This window comes from Montipora foliosa, chromosome 12 (genome assembly GCF_036669935.1).
Source record: "Montipora foliosa isolate CH-2021 chromosome 12, ASM3666993v2, whole genome shotgun sequence".
In the NCBI taxonomy this organism is placed as follows: domain Eukaryota; kingdom Metazoa; phylum Cnidaria; class Anthozoa; order Scleractinia; family Acroporidae; genus Montipora; species Montipora foliosa.
Genome location: NC_090880.1, coordinates 40,633,527 through 40,652,244, shown reverse-complemented (window position 1 = coordinate 40,652,244; position 18,718 = coordinate 40,633,527). Strand labels below are relative to the sequence as shown.

Sequence of the window (18,718 nt, the reverse complement as noted above, 5' to 3'; positions counted from 1 at the left end):
ATTGAGGCCAGATGGCGCGAACATAATAGAAGAAATTATGACAAATTTGTTGGCATAATTCTCTCTATTATCAAATTGGTGTCAAGCGAGGTGAATTCTTTCAGTTTGAGAACTCTAATGAGACGCCCAAATGTTGCGCAATTTCAAAACGCGCTGCGCTGCTTAGCTTTGTGTCATGCAGCTCTGGTTAAACAGAGTGAGTGTGTAATGTAATATAAGCTTTCGTCATGCCTTCAACCGATATTTACCGTTGACTTGAAGAAGTGCAACGAATGACTGATAAGCAGAAATTTGTTTGTCACTGTAAACATGAAGCATTTCAGCATTCAGTCAAAAATATGACGCTCTGCCGAAAAGCTCTATCCAAAACGCTGACATCTGCTAATTAGCTCCTTACGGTTATCTCCAAAAACACGACATTAAATTATACCCCACAGAAAAATAATTTTAAGATCATTAGGGTCCCAACTTTCCAAACGAGCATATTACGATAACATTCAGTCTATGCAAACCAAACTCACTGACAACTAAGGAACGCAAGTTATGTAACTTGGGTGGCTTGAAATTCAACAGATGCAATAGAATCAACACCGCAAAGCGCATTCCTTTTCAGAAAAAGTTTCCGTTAAAATAACTGACCTGGTGTCCATTTCGAGCTATTGTTATTTTGACGAGATGTATTTGCAATGATGGGAATTGTTTTCAGTTGTTGTTTTTATTTTTGTTTTCTTTTTTCTCTCGAATGTGTCGTTTCCTTGAAACCCATAAACGACACAGCGAATGAGAGACTTCGATGGGGTGATAACTGCTCTACTATTATCCACGAAAGGTTGATGTATGTGACAAGCGAGGCTTCAAAAACAACGCAAGTTTTGACATGTTATAATAACACATTCACTGATCATGATCCATTTGATTTGTCTGGTCACGCTTGGCTAATGTGTAGAAAGACTGTCGATTTTGCACGCCATTAATTTTCGTCGGCCTTTGATCTGTGGGTTCTGTCGACAAAATAATTCTTCGACCATCGTTTCAATCTTTGAGAAAAACAAAACGATAATTCATATAAATTTTCTGTAAGATTATTGTTTGCCAAATTTACGAAATAACCGAGGATTTTCGAAACTTAGCAAACCCGTTTTCTTTATTACTTTTATTTGGGCGGTAAGCCAAGGTCTGTCATAATAACAGACAACTTAGACGTACATAATGTTTCATTCCCAAGCGTCTGAAAACGATAGTTACGAGACGATACATCTTCACTTGACTGCTTATGAAAAGACTGTTTAAAGTTTATATCATGCATGAAATTTTGATGACTCCAATATCCACAATATCTGTCATTAGAAGCACTGGCCAAGTGTCACTTTGTCATGTTGCTGTTTATTTCTTTCACTTACGCTTTTCTCTGCCGCCCCGTGGGCGAAACACTGTTGTTTGTGTTATTGGATTAAAGAACCTTTGCCCCTTTATCTGTATACTCTTCCTGCATATTTAGGATAGGAGTTCGAATTCAAGTGATCGCAATGAGACGAAGAGCGACACAAAAGCCTTGATTTATCTCAAATTTAAAACCACATATCAGTTGTCCAAGAGAGACAACGATGTCTTCCCGTTTCAAATGATTCACAATACTTGGCGGTTAGAAAATTACAGAGGGGTTAAGTACAGATCATGAAAAGCTACGACATCAAGCTTATTTCAGGAGTCTTCGAGTACACATTTAACTTTCTTTGGAGAGTAGATACCGATACTTGAAACCTTTCAATGGATTATATGAGAAGGCTTGGATGAGAAAATGGCGAGTTTTGGTCTCAGCTTGTTGAAATGAATGGTGCACGTTGTGATACCCAAGGTGTCGAGTGAACGATATATGATTTTCCTGATCATTTGGAAGAATACTTTCGGGCGAGGGAAAAACCGGGAAAGAAACTTTTCCTGGAGAAGGACGATCTTAGGCCAGAAGCGGCATTGCTTAATGCGTCGCAACCAAATTATCATGAAGGCGCTGTTTTGTATGGATTCCTAGATGGTCGTACGCGAGGATTACTTTATTTCAAGGCCAAGACAGGCTCTCTCGCTCTTGACTGAAAATACCTATTGTGACCTCGTTTAACTGTGGGTTCTCATTAACTGTATTGCCTTCGTTCAGATGGCGAAGAAGTGTGTTTATGCGTTACATTTGCTTTTTCCGCCTTTCTTTGCTTGCCATGTTTATACAACAACACCAAACAAGTTGCAAGATTTGGGATCATCGATAAGTTGCATATTCTTTCGATGACCCTTTTCGCAAGATCACTTTCCTTTAAAACGTACCTTGTCAAGATTCAAGTCGCTTTCATATGAATTCTTACGGCGTCAGTGGTAGCCGCTGTAATTTGCCACGCATACTTTCGATTTTGAGAAGATGACCCTGACACAACCTTGCCTATTCACACTGGTTAAACAATGGCCTGTGAAACTCTTATTACAACAAAACGTGCCAATAAAACTTTCCTCACCTTCAGCCATCACTTTTTCGCTTTTCAAACAGTCAGCTGGTTCTTTCGTTACGTTTTTGTGCCTGTGTTTTGATCTTTTAACGTCCTGCAGTTTGTTTCGAATCGACCTCTTGATACTTCAAACAGCGGCATGTGATGTCAATAATCCACTGACAGTGTTTCGGTTTAAGATTACACAATCGGCCCTTTTCGTGCGAATTTCAATCGCGAAAAAGATTTTTTTTCCAAGCGCCCTAAAAATAAACCACTTGTGTATTGAAAAATGCTACCCTGAGCCTTCGAAAATCGCGAAGTGCTCGAGAGAAGAAGAGGCTTTTGAAGTTCAGCAGAAGCGATGATCAGGCGAGGTTGTCGGAATGATTCGGTATGTACTCTTTTGGGACGCCCTTACCATGATGACCGATTGAGAATGCAATGAAAAAATTGAACCTAGATCGAGCTAGTTTCTCTGTAAACAAGTGTTCCATACACAGTATGTAATGTTCTTTCCATCGGATGAGCCATATTTCGTTTCAGACTGTAAAATACTGGTTCAAGCACAATAGGACTGATAGAACCGGACATTTATCCAGGAGTCAAGTAAAGGTCCATCACTTTATGTAGAGATTTCGCACGGATTTGCCTTGAATGGTCGGGGAATCAAGATCAAAGGTGACGTTTCGCAGCAGAACGTGCCGGCAGAGCGGCTTAGATGATGGCACGTTGGGGTGATGAAAACATCACTTGTGCTCAGGTGAAGCCTTGTTATACATCCTCCATATTGGATGCAGGAAGCGCAGAGGTGTTGAATTTGATCTTTGGTCTTCATCGCTCACAAATCCTATTTATCCGGACGATGCCGAAGATAGACAACTTAATGAAAAAGATAGGTTTGTCCGAATGGGAATTTTAGCAACGTGCTAAGCTTAGACTAGACTGTCGCGACAGACATGATCTTCAGTCAGTTTGAAGACATTGTTATGTTCTTGTACTAAGAAGGCTTCACTCATATTCCGTTTGCACGGAGTGTTCAAATAACTTGATGTAAAATGAACAGTTTTGTAAGGCGTGAAGACTGAGTGCATTCTCCAATGAATGTGTCGCTACTTAGTTTGTCTTTCTCCATTTCAATCAACTGGTCTTAAAATCTTGACAACTGGTATAACACTTCAACTAAACCGCTCAACTCAGCTAATAGCGTAGCACTGTCTCTTTTAATTATCCCAGCGAGAACCGGCGGAAAAGCTAAGGTTAACTTGCGTTTATTTTGAAAGCTTTGGACTTGTCAGTCTTCTGTCCTAGAACGTTTAGCACCAAGCGATTATCGTTGATTAGTATCGGATCACGGTGTATCTGGACAACGGCAAAACTCAATAAGCCGTCCACGAACCGGATGGCACCCTTTACAAAAGCATGTTTTAATCGAACAAACTTTTTAATACCATTAACGGGTTTGTTTTCGAGCTATAACATAAATCTGCTAAACAGCTTAGAAAGGCAAGTGGCGAAATGAACATACTTTGTTCATGACGTTTGTGTTTTCGTCTTCCTTTGGCGGGTATCGCAGCCGGCCTTGACTTAGCACATCTACCTCGTCCCATAGGATGGCTGTTTCGCTCTGTTTCAGGCCATTTAGCCGATTGCTACGAATACAGCAAACATTCTTACATACGCATAGGACAACAAAAAATAAATCTTCCCTCCCAAATACTCAAGAGCCTTAAATAGGTCTTTTCCAAGCTGACTCTTGTCAAAAACTTCACATTCAAACTGTTTTCATTGTATTAAAAGCTGACAAAATTGAAATCTTAAAATTTGCAGTGCTCCTTCAGAGTGTTTCCTTGGAATATTTCAGTATTACCAGTACTAACACTGCTTCTGTATAACCCATGTGGGTAATATGTGTTAACATATAAACGCTTTTTTGAACTGTACCCTGGAAAATGCAAAGTATAAACGTATTTTCAAATAGAAAACTTTGAAGTAATAATTTAGCCAATAAAGTGCAAATCGCCCAAAAAGATTCACGCTTACAGCAGTGCCCGGATGGCCCAGCAGTGCTGTCTTATCGTCATTCCAGTCTTCTGCCGGCATAGAAAGGAGCAGGTGGCTGCTGTGAATTTGAGTCATTACTTTTCAGAGAGATTCAATCCCTTCCTTCCTGTAGCCATTGCTCCTCGACGTGTTTTTTTTGATTTCCATTTTTCTTACCAACATCACCTACAGTACTGAGGCGATGAATCCCGCAAAGAGAGTATCAATGGGAAAAGGGTGACCATCCCTGTGCTTGGGCGCTTCTTTCTTCGTGCGATCTTTTTGTTGTTCGTCGACACACTGTTTTAATATGTCGTTTGCTATAGAATCTATCTTGAAATAAGTAAATAAAAAACACGCGGCCCTTTTCAAGCGTCTTATTCCATTTTACAAGTACGGTTTTATTCTTTTATTCGACTGTCGATGCCGCTGCAACTATTAATATGCCTTATGTCGGTTCTGTTGACTTAAGTTTGAAAAGGCCTTGAGTTATAAGCTATGACATGTCTTTAGAGGGCCGATCAATCGGAAAATTTACCACGGTGAAAAACTCGGCCCAGAGTCTCTAAATTTTAAATGAACGATCGTCACATACCACCGATCTCCTTTAGTGAAAGTAGGACAATGCCCGTGAACTGGAAGCAAAGAGGATGAACGAGACACGGGAATATGTGACATCGGCTCTGTTTACAAAATGAAAAAAAACTCTCTCTTCCATGGAAAGATTACGGACCCCGAATGATTCGCACTTCTGTCGTTGAAACAAATGTTAGCGGCTGTTGGAAACTTAACACGTTTTTAAGACGGTGGTGATTTTGTCGCCTTGTTTCAGAGCAGGACCTTGAAAACTTGTGATCAAATTGAGGCATCAAATGTGGATTAATTATGTTGAAGTACAGTCTATTTTATTCCGTCCTCAGTGGGCGCGAAATGACTTTACGCTGAACATTTCCTTGTCTTTAAGTATTTAAGGATTAGAAGTCCAACACGTTGTATATTTCGAGAGGTTGGTTATTTGATAGCGTTAGAAAGCGAACAAGCTGTCCAAAATGGGCTGATCTGTCCATCAGAACATGGGGTTGAAGAAAGCGGATGAAAGGCGACCGAAAACAAACTTAACATACCAAAAGCACTAAGCAAATGATGAAAACCTACAATCATGAGTGCTTTCATAGCATTTGCGCTTTGTGCGACGGGAACTTACAGTAAGCTGGAATCGATTCAGAACTACGTTCCCATCTAGCAATCTTATTTGGGGCTTTTGAAATTATCGTTCAGTAATTTTTTCTCGGACATTGTGGATTTGGTCAACGTTTTAGGAATCGATCGACAGCTACCGAGAGACTTTGATGGCGATTGTTCTTTACCTTGAAAAATCTTTCCATCTCAGTACACAGATGTGACGAAGGAAAACCCATCAAAACAGGTAAACAAGAATACCTTTTGGCCCATAATGGGTTGTTTGGTCTATTTAATGTAGGTAACGCTATCTTACGAAGAAATTTTGGATGTAGCTCTATTAATGTGCCTCGAGCTTCGTTGGGCCACATGATAAGCAGATCTTGAGCTCGAGTCAATCTTGCATTAATCATTTTTGAATGCTTTGTCAGCTTAGTGTTTATTAGTTTTCGCTTTGTGTACTGTAAAGCTGTAAAGATTTAGATCAATTTTGTTATAGTTTGATGGTTTGCTTGAGGTAATCCGGTGGTTGTTTTGCATAGAGCTTGCTAATTTTTCCTCCATTTATTTTTGCTTGTTCACTCTCTGGTCACGGAATTCTTTCTCCGAATATTCTTTACCCTTAAAGTGTTCTTCGAGAATTGCATGCCTAAATCTGTGAAGAACACACCGGAGGAAAAAATCACAAATAACCCGCAAGAAAATATCAAATGAAAATGTTCTCTATCGTTTCGACTCACTCGCAAATCAGTTATTCGCTTTTAAAATAAGAACGACCATCCCGAAAACCAAGGCCAATGATAAATAACGTTTTGCGTTTATTTATGGCCTCCCGCTACATGGAATTTGTTTTCTGTTATTCTAATATCAAGGACACGATTTTTGCCGCACTGTTGAGATAAATCCCATCTTCAGAAACTCACCTCCTTGTCGTTGAACTGTAGTGTGCATGTTGCGAGGCTTTGGAGCGCTTGAAGATCTTGAAACGGGAATATAGACATCTTGTCAACTCAACACAAACAACTTTGTTTCGAAGGTTTCCGTAACGAGTAGAAATGTGTAAGTCTTGTGCCACAGTGGCGCGTTCTACATTAGCGCTCGTAGGGTACTCCGACGACTGTCGTGTCTAAGTGGTCGCGATTGGGTGGCTTGATCCAAGGCCCTGCTGGGTCCTGTCGAATCCCCGTCTGTAGTCCGACTGGACTCTTAAAGATGAGTCTCAAGAAACATTTATAGCTCTTCTATTAGCATCTTATGCATGCACTGGCAAAGCGTTATTCTTTTTAAATGTATTGGTTTTTAAGCTTTTGATGCGCTATTTCGTCCATCTACAAATTTCACTGAATATATCGGAGTGATGGCTCTTTCGTATTTAATACATTGCAATTTTCTTTGTCCTTTTAGTAAATTTTTACGGAAAACATATTCCTTAGAGCAGGTCAACAACAGTGATCAAATACCTCAACTGTTGCCAAGTTTTTTTCGATGGTAAATACTTCCTCATGATAGCTCTTAAGTCGAAGGGAAAACCGCAATTGGGAACAAGAGTCTATCGACAAATCATGAGCAAAGAATTCGAGTGTCTTGTACTAATCACCTTACCATTTTATTTTTGTTGAGGCTTTGAGCCGTGTTTTGTGAATTCTTTAAATTATTTTGAAGCACGGATGTATTTACCTCGCGTGATGCAGGCAGTTTAAGCAATTTTTGGTTCACGCAAATATCCTCCTAATTTGAAAAATGCATCCTATGTTTTTGTCTTTTTAACGTTCCATAAATAAACCTGTTCATGGTTTCATGGAAGTGATATTTTAGATCTGAAGAAGTATACAACTCCGTTATTAAATAAGGCCCACGGAGGCGGAAAAGCTCAGGAAAAGGACGAAGGCGACTCGAATGAGTCGGACAACGGTGCAACTATATTTTGGTGCCTTTATTTTCACACTCTTCTTTGGATGTTTTCCTTACAAGCATCATCATCATCAATGTTCATACTTTTGAGCAATGTTCGACTTCTGAAACGAATTTTGTAGTCTTAAGACATAAGACGAAACATAAACATACAGGTCCTTGGGTTATGGGAAAGTGAAACTTGTAAGACTCTAGTTAACCTGACTGCTTGCACGCTTTTTTTGACCCTAGAGTCAAACGTTTCTTAATCAAGTGTAACATGGTCGTTATCATGGATCTCAAGTTTTGTACGAAAATTCTAGGGTTGAATACTCCTATATATCATTGGTTTCGATAATACCCTTTACAAGTGTTTGTGTTTAAAATTCTATGAAAGCAAAGGAAAACAAAATGGTTATGTTTTGTACGATGCAAGTGTGCTTTCGACAGGCGACCCGTTAAGCCTCCTTGAAGAAAAACTGAAGAGAGCATTTGATAGAGTCCTGGCAGGTATGCCTGCACCATTTAGTCAAAATTTTATAGGAACTTACATGTAACCAGTGACACTGTTACAACCTTCAGTTGTCATTTACTGGTTGTATGTGTTGTTAAATAATGGACTAGTTCACATGGCGTCAGGTTTGCTTTGGTAAATGCTATCCGTTCTTGAAGAGGGCCCGAATGGTTTGGAAAGTAATTTCAAATTACAGAAGTGGGCTAGCTTTGAAAACATACTGAAATAAAGGGGTTGTTACTCTTGCGAGACTAGTTCAGTTCGTCTCTCCAAACACGACCGATGTGTGTCGAAGACCAATTCTCAAGCCCGAGTACACGTGTAAGAACAGGAATCGAATTCGTCGCCAGAGAGACGACAGAAAGCACTATGAAAAGCTCCGAAGCCAGCTTGGATCGTGTTTCAAGATAAAATTTCTCCAACAAAACCATCGAAGTCTTGTATTTAGCTAGTTACCACGTGTTTGTGAACAACACCCTTGATTGAGATCTGTTTCACTCATTCGTCGCTGTTTCCCACACAGCATTTTGGCGCCAGAATTGTAGCTTATTCTGTACGCGTCTGTTTTTCACCCGACGCTTGTCTGAAGAAAGAAAATGTTTTAGTTTGTACGGATTTACATGCAGAGACAACAATACAAACGTTGTTTATTTTAAAACCCAAACGTTTGTTATTTTTCAGTGTAATACCAGTCGAGAATCGTGAAAAGCTGATTCATGATGTTGTTAACTGTACACTCTGCCTCTAGGGGAGCTTTTATATCCTGTTGTTCAGTTTCAAGGCTTTCTTAACTAAAAAATCACGATTTTTTTGAAAAGTCTATTCTTTCTCTCTTGAATTCAACAATCGAACCTTGGTTAAATGTAAACCTTATATAAAGTAAATACCTTAGGCTAGTGCTCAACTCGTGATACTGCTTACGAGTTCATCAAGTTTTGTTGTTTCCTAAACTTTATTTTTTTTATTCAAGATAGTAACCGAGCCAATATTTAGAACAAGAATCACCTTACCAAGTCAATGAGATAACCTCACTGCATGCCGAGAAAGATCCTTCCATTTTAATCCTTTTTTTATCCTTTTCATCTCAAACATCAGAGATCTCAAAGAAAATCAGTTGATTTTCATATTTACCATGATATGTTTTATGTGGACTTGGACGAAGTTCCTCGTGTCAAATTTAGTCTTGTTACAAAAAGATTCGCAGTACCTGTGGTAGTAATGTTGTTCCTCTGTTAATGAGGAAACGTAATGTCTAGTTTTCTTTTATTGTCACAGTATTAGTGCTTTTTTTGTAACAAACAAGGTACGCCTTGGATTCCCTCTGTCCAATTTCTTGTGTCTCAACTGCTTTACTAAACTGGAAACACATCCATTTCCGAAAGAATGTGCACTTATTAAGGAAAGCGATATTCGACTAGTGTTTGCTTCTATTTGACATATTCGCCTTTACTAAATTGCTTGCGTCGCCCTCTTGGGGGAGAGGCGAGCAAAAATTCAGACAAAATCAACGAAACATTGATTTCGAAAGGTAGACTTTGAGATCTTTCCACTCCATTGAGTTCAAATTCTGATAAGTAGGCAACACATATTTACACTGACGTGTGTCCCTAAAATCCTCTTCTCGCTCGGTGTTTCAAGACAGTCTGAGAAGGAAGAAATATCTGTTCGATATCGCTTTTTTTTTTCAAATAAATTATTGTTTGAGCTATTTCCGTAATACTCTCTCGGTCTCGAGTTTTTTCAATATCGGTAGTCTGATATATGATGCATTCGCAACTGACGACTTTGTAAGAATAAAGTCAAATGGAGTTAAGTAAGAAATATTATCCCTGCTAGCACGTGAAAAATAGGAAAACCTGGAAGTTCTGGCTGCCATCAAGTCTGGCCGTGTTCGCTTTTTCAAAAGCTTTTCTAAGATGTCTAACGAGGTATTGTTTTTAAATTGTATAGATCACACACACTTTCTCATCACAACTAAAACCTGCTTGGACTAAACCTTGAAAGATTGTCCCTCGGCAAGCTGCCCAACAAACTGCCAATCCCTCTCGATGGCTTTTAGTTTGGTTCGCGGATTTCAAAGATTTAACCCTTTATATTTTTTAACAGTACTCTTTTCGTGGGTGCCAACTGACACCGTGACCTTAAACGGTAGCTACCTATTTGCAAGTTTGCGAACAAACGCAAAGCAAACATCCTAGCTGCCACCAAGTCTGATTCGCTTTTCACAGATACGAACTTATTTTGGATCTGCCAGTTTGCGGTTGAATTAGTTGTTGGGAGGAGAATTCACCCACCTTCATGGCGCTTTGTCGCATGATTTTGACATTATCTACAAAATTCGTTTTCATAAATCAAAAACAAATCTGGCTATTTTTAATATTCGCGATAAACGGGTTCTACTTTGAATTATCAGCGTTAAATTTGGCTTCAAACCATTAAGCTCTTGACAGAGGACACCTAGTAAAATAAAATAGCAAAATACTTTTGACTTCCCACTTGCAAAGATGGACAAAAAATAAACAGTACTCTTGAAGAAGGCAGTTCGGAACGCCTTGGGTGGGAAAAATTGTTAGAATTTCACTAACTAAAAAAATAAAAGTCGGGTGGCATTATACTTAGGGGAGTAAAGGCATACACGAGTTATATTTTCTCCTTTTTTCCCTAATTCCATGCACTAGCTTTCCATTGTAATCTGAAGAATGTAATAATGCTATGTTTACTTCACTTGTGTAACAATACGTTATGAGGATGCTGTGATCAAGCCTCGTTGTTGTCGAACAGCTATTTGAACAAACGTGTTGACCACTTCTTACTTCTGCCAAAAAAAGGTTAAATTCTGAAGTACAATTTTTTTGTTGCTTCTCGTGAAGGTTAGATTAGAACAGAATATTGCATAGACGGCAAAAATAAAACATTGTACCAGAATTGGTGGGTGGAAGAACTGTGTAAGATTCTCCAAGACACAAATATAGCTGAAATGAGGTTGAACAGTCTTACTGCGTAACAATACTATCTGCCTTTTAATATAAAACTATTTGAGGCCAGGAATACGTGGTCGGTCCTGAGCCCGAAATTATTACAATCCGTCTGGCCTTTTACATTAATTCTTGAAGGAACTGAACGGATCACGAAGGTCTCAGAATTTGAATACACTGCACACACACGCTACCTTACATCAGAGGCGTGTCACAGTTTACTTGTGTAAGCGAATAAAGGAATGACATTGTTCTTTGCTTTTCAGTATGCTCCAACGAATGTGTCGTTGCTGCCTCAGTGCTGGGCCTTTTGACGGTCCAACAACAAACTCAGAGTTAAGGGATGAAGGAAGGGAAACAGATGAAGAGATGCATGGGTGGAAAACAACACGTGAATTATCCCTTGCAACGGAATCCCCCCTGCGGTAAAATCTGAGTTCAACAAAACTGATCAACAAAGTGGTCTTTCATGAATTGTTCCTGCAGCCGTAGAAAAAAATGTAATCGGTTTATTGGAACGTAACACATCGCTTCAGAAATTTGAAGGAGCTCGTGAGCATTCTTCATCCTCGCCAGAAAGTGCAGACGAATTCAATCGGATCATGTTTTTCAAATAGTAACTTAGATTGTGTTTAAAATTGACGTACACATATACACCCAAGAAATAATTGGGAAAGGTCAGATTCTCACGTAACTTCTACTCTAGCTAATGGTGAGAAAGGTGTTCATTTGTTGGGATTTATTCTAGTGTGATATGGCGATGTCAGAGAACCATACAGGGTGTACGTTCGACTACAAGTTCGGGTTTGAAGCGGCGACTTGATCATGATCCACTGAAGCAGTTTTCCTCTTTATCGTTGTCTTATCTAACTGGTGAACAACAAATATTCATATTTTTTCTGCCGCTAGAGTAAGGTCTAACAGAAACAAATTATTTTGGGCAAAATATTATAATAATTTTATTACTTGTGTCAGAAAAATAATGGTAAAGAGTCATACTCTACCATTCACTAGGTTAATTGTACGATCATTTGGTTGTGAAATTACAAATAAGTGAGGAATTGCATTCAGTGATCACAAGCAGAATCTGAAAAATCGAAAAAAATAGACCGATTCTTCTGAAACCCTGCTAACCCGAATGATAAAAGTGGTCATCAAGAAAGCTGGATCAAGCGAATTGCAAAACTTTGTCCAAGTGATAAAGACTGGGAGAGCTGGAGAGCAGATAAAGATGATAAGCTTCTATTCATGTAAAGGCGCTGTTAGCTGGAGCTCCCTATACTTTCCGGTGCTAAAGCGGCTGACGCGCAATTAAATGATGGCAGCGTTTTTTTTTTTTCAGACGTGTACATTTCTTGTAGGCTAAAGACATATTCAAGTTGTTTGGTACAGACAGGTTTCTATCGTTCTATTTGACTCTTGCTGTTTTTCCTCCAAAATTGAATAACTTTGGGTTGGCGCAACTAGGGCAAACATCAAATAACGCGGAAGGACCACTAGAGTGAGTTCATTATTCACTGCCCTTTCAATTTTGTCTTACTTGCTCAGTGATGTCAAAACGAAGACAAGAGGGCTTTGTCTTTTTCTTTTGAGAAACAAAACTAAAGTTACAAACTAATGGCGTGGCTTGAGACAAAAAGATGGACGCTGTGGAAAGCTGGTTGACATATTGATACATTCAGTTAACAGTCGGCTGTTTATTTCAATGCTTTCATAAAGAGAAAAATGTGGTTACATTTTTGTCGTTGACCGTTAGCTCGCATATTTCTCCTTTGTTGTTCCTGAGAATTGCAATGGACACGGACGAATTGTATTGCGTTCTTCTCTTGGTGCTTTTACCATTATGACTTTTCTTTAGCAGGTGTTTGTGTTTTTTTAATGTAAGAGTGATGAAAATAACCTCCTAAACGCAATCATTCCTTTTTCCAGTTCCATCAAATTGGCCTGTCAAGCACACTGAAAAATACATTTAAGGTTGCCAATTATATGATATTGTTTTGATCAGTATACCATCAAATTGACAAGATTTGAAAGATTTATGCGTCACAATTAAGAAGAAGGAGAAGAAGAAGACAAATTTCAAGTCAATGACCAAAGTGTTGACTGTAGTTTGAAAGTTATTTCGAACAATCATTGTTAGTTTATTCAACACATGTACCTGTACAACACAAGTGTTGGAATCGAGTTGCCAACAAAAAAAGGTGAATGATTTTTAACTGTTACCAATTTATTGTACACATTCACACACATTCAGATAACCGGACAGTGTTTTCCCACATCAATAATGCAGATTAAAATTTGAAATTTGAACCCCCAAAATACGTGTGTAATTCAGTTTTGAGATCAAAACTCTTACTTAAGAACAGGTGCAGCTGTAGAACACAAAACGTGGCCAAACAACGATAGGAAATGATGTTGTGACAAGGAAGGCGTTTTCGCTGAAAAAATAACATTCATTTGGGAATGAATTGCAGCTATAAAAACAAAACTTGACAACCTAGACATTCATTTGTGACAAAATATGTCTTCAAGTTGGCTAAAGAAATTACGATTTGAAGCATCCTGTTTTGAAAAGAAAAGTTCAATTTTGAATTAACTGCAGCTATAAAAACAAAACGAAGGCAGCACATTCATCGATTTTTTTGCAGCCAAATGGATTTTCAAATTATCCAACGCTTTTAATGATTCAAAGGATTTTAATTGAAGAAAATAAATTCTTATTTTAAATTGATTGCAGCGACAACACCGCAATTGAAATGTTAAACAAATGCGCGGTCAAATTTACCAAGTCAATTAATGATGGAGAGATTCAACTAAAACACTTGAAGGATCCGCCTCGTCCCCGATAATATTAACCTACGGAGCCATCTGCCGACCCATTCACTGGTCAGAAGACATGTGCGTGTTTTCATCGCATCGTGGTTCAGTTCTGCCGAAGTTAAAAATAAGAATCCAACGATGGAGCTACCTCTTCAGTCCCTCATCTCCACTAAGAAGCCTTACAAGTTTTCCAACACACCTTTGAATTAAATTTGTGCAATGAACCCCGTCTCGATTCCTGCATATATCTATTTCCATTTCCGGGGCAAGTTCCCCAATTTGGGGGGCAAGAAAGTGCTCAGTCCCCTTTACGGACAACCCCTCCCCGTTTCGTAGGCTTACCCTTATCCCGTCCCGCACAGACTGGTGGATGAATTAGAACAGACCGAGACATTAAAGTAAACTAACAACCTGAGGTCGACGGTGCGCTCATTTTACTTCCCGCTCTCAACCAGTTCTCCGTTTTAACCGCATTTAAAGCTACTTAAGCTACACAGAAAGGAAAGAAGGCGAAACAAGGATTTGAGATCCAGTGATGGAACTCGGGATCTCTTGCACCAAGGCCGCGCACTAACCGACTGGGACATCCCTGCTCCTTTTTCAAAGTACTTGGAAATCTATTATTCTTTTTCCGGAAAGGAGTTTTCGGAAAACTGTCACATTTTAGGTTTAAACTGAGTTTCTGATTTTGATTTTTTTCTGTTTTGAGTCCGAAGGGAAAAGCGCGAACGGTTGAAGGACCCATCGACCTCGTGAGCTGGGAGTCGATTTTGATGAGGTTTTACGTCATTTATACGAAAGTTTAAGGCTGGATTCAAGACCGTCCTTCTATAACCACTGTACCAACACAAGCCCTGAATACTACTAACTCCTTTAAAACCGTCCTTATGTGAAATGTGTCTCTGCCTAAAGAAGGCCATGCCTCTGAATTATCAGGAAAGTTAGAAAATGAGTAGATTTCTCGTTTTGCCTTGGAAAAGAGCTTCGTACAAACTGCTGTTATTAGTATATGTAATGACAAGGATTAATTTCATGCGTATTTTCAAAGTTTTCACAAAATTGCCCGAGCGAAGACAAACGACAATCAACACGCTCCCATTCGGTTAAACTTCAATTCAATAAATCATTGCTGTCAACAGAAATAGCGCTTAAAGTGTACTTTATATGTGGACAAAAAAGTAGTTTAATCTGGAAGAAGATTCTCTTGTAACTTCACTTGCTCTGGAGAAGCAACTGTTCACCAATCACGATCAAATAATCATGCCCTCTTGATTACCAAGTGCCCTCGTGATTAAGGCAAAGTGCCCTCCGCCAATCAGCATTCAGTAATTTTGCCCCGTATGTGATAATATGAGATATCCCACTGGCCAGTGGAGAGGTTTTTTAAAGTGCCTATCCCCTCAACAAACTTTTCCACTTTATTTATTCTTTGAAATCGTCTCAAATACATAGAGTTGTTTTCAAAACCTTTTGATTGAAATGTCACTTTTTTATTGACTTTGAAAAACGGCAAATGTGGTTATACTTTGATCCATAACCGAGCAAAGGAGGGGAGTGTGTTCTATACTGGGTGACGTCACAAATAGGCCAAACTGGTCAAATGAATGATAAGAATGGTAACTTAAAGCTCGGACTTTACGAATTCCAGGAATGGAAAGATCGTGTTTGTCTTTGCCAGAATACAAATTTTCAGAGAAATACCACTTAAGGACGGTGCCTACTAATTCAATGGTATTTTTGCGCGGTTTCCTGACTATGCGGGAAAAGCAGATCTTAACAAGTGTTATTGAAATCCAAAAAGAAAATTGGGGGTAACCACGCATTTTTCGAAGATAATTAATCAACAATTTTTGTAAATAGCTTTAAAATACAAAGCAATGTATGGCGTTCTTTTCCAGATTCAAGCTTAATTATCTCTGAAAAATGCGTGGTTACCCCCAATTTCCTTTTTGGATACCAAGAACACTTGCTAAGTTCTGCTTTGTCTGCATAGTTTTGAACCGCGCAAAAATATCCCTGTATTAATAAGCACTGCCGATAGGAAATCCGAGTATCTCGAGATGCGCAGAACGTATGCGCAATAACAATAGTGGGCACCGCCCTTAAGCCGCTGTTACACGTTGAAACTTCTAGCTGAAAGTTATGTGCAACGGCGTTGCAAAAAAGGGTTTCAGCAGGCGTTGCACCGTGTAACATAAAAGATCGAAACTCGTTCGGAAACGTTGAAACTGGTCTCGCGATGTGCCTTAGCCGGTTTTCTGATTGGCTTACGCAGCATAGAAGGTAACAATACCGAGCGAAACCAGTTTGACGAAGTGGTGTTACATGGTGACACTTATGTGTTTTTATCACCACTGCGATTGCTGCGACCGTTGCAGACGTAGAAAGTGGTTCTGCTTTTCGTGAAACTTGTCTCACAACGGAAGTTCAAAAAAGTTTCACGAAACCGACCATGTTACACGGTGCAATGCCTCCTGAAACTTGTTTCCCAGCGCCGTTGCACACAAGTTTCAGCTAAACGTTTCAACGTGTAACAGTGGCTTAACCATTTACAGTGCAACGCGCCTTACCGTGGCCACCCAACAAACTTTCACATTCGACAATTACGTGTAAATATATCAACTCAACAACCCATGCAACTAGTTCAATTCACAAATGTGCGAACTTTGCAAAAAGGAGTGACTGTCAATCAAATTCACACATCCTGATTGGCGGAAAGTTTGTAAAAAAAAAAAACTTTGTTAGGTAGCCACGGTAACGCGCGTCGCACTGTAAATACTCGAAAATTCCATGCTTTTCTTTAAGAACGAACAGCTTTTGCCCTCCAGTGTAATTTGTCATAATTACGCGCCACAAACAGAGCTCAGATTTCTACTTTTACCATGGGTCAAATAAGCGAGAACAAATGTGCAAGAGTGGAAATTTTCAGATTTTCATATTTCGAAGGAAGAATTTTAAAGCGGTTTGAAAACTTTGAAAAATACAAGGATTCACTACTTGCACAAATCCCATAATACACCTCTTTTACCCCCCAAAAATCTGCATAGGCATTGTTTTCGACTTCTCTTGGGACGTTTTCATGTCCCAGGATAAATTGCAAACAATGGTTATGCAAAAGTCTTGGGGGGTAATAGAGGTGTATTATGGGATTTTGCAAGTAGTGAATTTGTATGAAAATCATTCAAGCGTGACTGGGTGGCAATGCGTCCTTTCCCATATAAATCCTTACAATTGTAACAAAACCAGTTTAAACGATATACTTTGGTAGCATATTTTGAGGTGCTCTTTTTATTTTTGGAAATATAATTTCATGAAACCAGCAGAATCATCGTGTTTATGAAAAAAAGGTCACGTGACGAATTGTTGCAAAGGGTCTATTGATTTGCATCGCGGTTTTCAAAGAACTATCTCAATGAAAACAGGCACTTTAAACGCAATAGTGACGCCCAGCCCCCCACCAGGACAGGCACACGTGTGGTCACAGGTACCAGCAGATAGTAAAATGATTTTTTTTTCTTCAGTTTCAAAGTTAAATTCAAATTTGTTGTAACCGCCATGTTTTATCACATTTTTCCAGTATTTCGTCAACATCCATTTACTATATATATGTACATAGAAGCAATCCAATGTAAACTCTCATTGTACCTGAAGAAGGCTGGTTTGGCGAGCCGAAATATAGTACACCACTAAAATTAAATCTACGTTGTATCGGCTCTTGCTCAAAATATTTAGTTTCTCAACTTTTAATTACGCCAATCAGATCAAGCCACTGATCCAACGTACACCAACAAGAAGATTGTCCTAGGTTGCTTGTTTCAAAACTCTTCAATTATCTGCCTTATCTTGACTTTTTTTTGGCCCACAACCAGCAGGGAAAAGAAAAGAATCCCAAACGACAATATCATCCTACAATCATTGTAGCCCCAAAAGCACTTCCTCAATTTCATGGTCCACTTAGCTCACGCCACACCATGGCGTGATCCTAACCAGAAAATGCTCCGTTTACACTAAAATATTGGAAATCATCGGGAAAACTACTGATATCAGTATAAACAAAAAAAGCACGTTTTTGGCCCAAATTCAGGTAAAACCCGCCTTAATGTAAGTTTACTTGCACCGTTAGTGAGAAGCAAGTCCGACCAGAGTTTTTCTCTTCCCTATTTAATTTGGAGGCCTTGGTTGCATAAATTAGCTCGGCTATGTCAGTCCATCAAGCTGCAACTAGGCGAGGATATATCATCATCATCATTATCATTATTATTATTATTAGTCTCTTAAGTTTATTTGAACAAAGAGTCCATCATACACAGCAAGAAGTCACATCACTCACAGGAAAAGATTAGATTTCAACTCAGAAGAAAACAGTCACTTTTACTGCGCCTTTGTAAACATGCAGACCACTCAAACGATGTTTTTTAAATGACCTTTCTAGTTTTAGTTCGTATGTCCTTGAAATAAGAAAAATTAGCTTAGTTTCAAATTCAAATTTAAGGTTCAGTGTCATCATAAAATTAAGAGCCTGAAAATAAGACAAACTTTCTTACTTTAAAACAGTTTCTGTGTGATCTTAAAATTAGAACCCCAAAATAAGAAAATCTGTCCTTATTTTAAAGGTGGTGGTAACTCATAGGCACTCAGGGGCGTGGCCAGCCTTTAAATCTGTAAGCCCGGGCCTACAATCTTTTGTAGTCTTAACTTTCATAATAGTACTTTTAACATACCTTGAAAGGAAACTCTTTCATGATGTGACCTTAATTAGCCATTTTACAGTTGTTTGCTCAGCGACCTTGCCTATAAATGGCTGCGAGGCTGCCAGTGATCTTGTC

At 39.0% G+C, this 18,718-nt stretch overlaps 1 protein-coding gene and 1 long non-coding RNA gene across 8 annotated transcripts in view; one reads left to right on the top strand and one right to left on the bottom strand.

Annotated features, from left to right (window-relative positions):
- Nucleotides 1-18,718, bottom strand: part of LOC137979411 (homeobox protein Meis1-like) — a 49,115-nt gene that overhangs the window by 10,308 nt on the left and 20,089 nt on the right. Inside the window, exon 1 of one of the 7 annotated variants that reach the window (XM_068826671.1) lies at nt 6,617-7,151. The exons of 4 other annotated variants lie outside the window; for them this stretch is intronic. In XM_068826671.1, the coding sequence (XP_068682772.1) occupies nt 6,617-6,694 (78 nt within the window). In that variant the 5' untranslated portion in view covers nt 6,695-7,151. Of the gene's footprint in view, nt 1-2,316; nt 4,492-6,616; nt 7,152-18,718 lie in introns of those variants that run through there. 2 more of the 7 variants (XM_068826675.1, XM_068826674.1) reach the window with 2 other exon arrangements.
- On the top strand, nt 4,936-12,037 carry LOC137979413 (uncharacterized). Its single transcript, XR_011118323.1, has 2 exons — nt 4,936-5,940; nt 11,339-12,037. It is a non-coding gene; the product is annotated as an uncharacterized lncRNA (long non-coding RNA).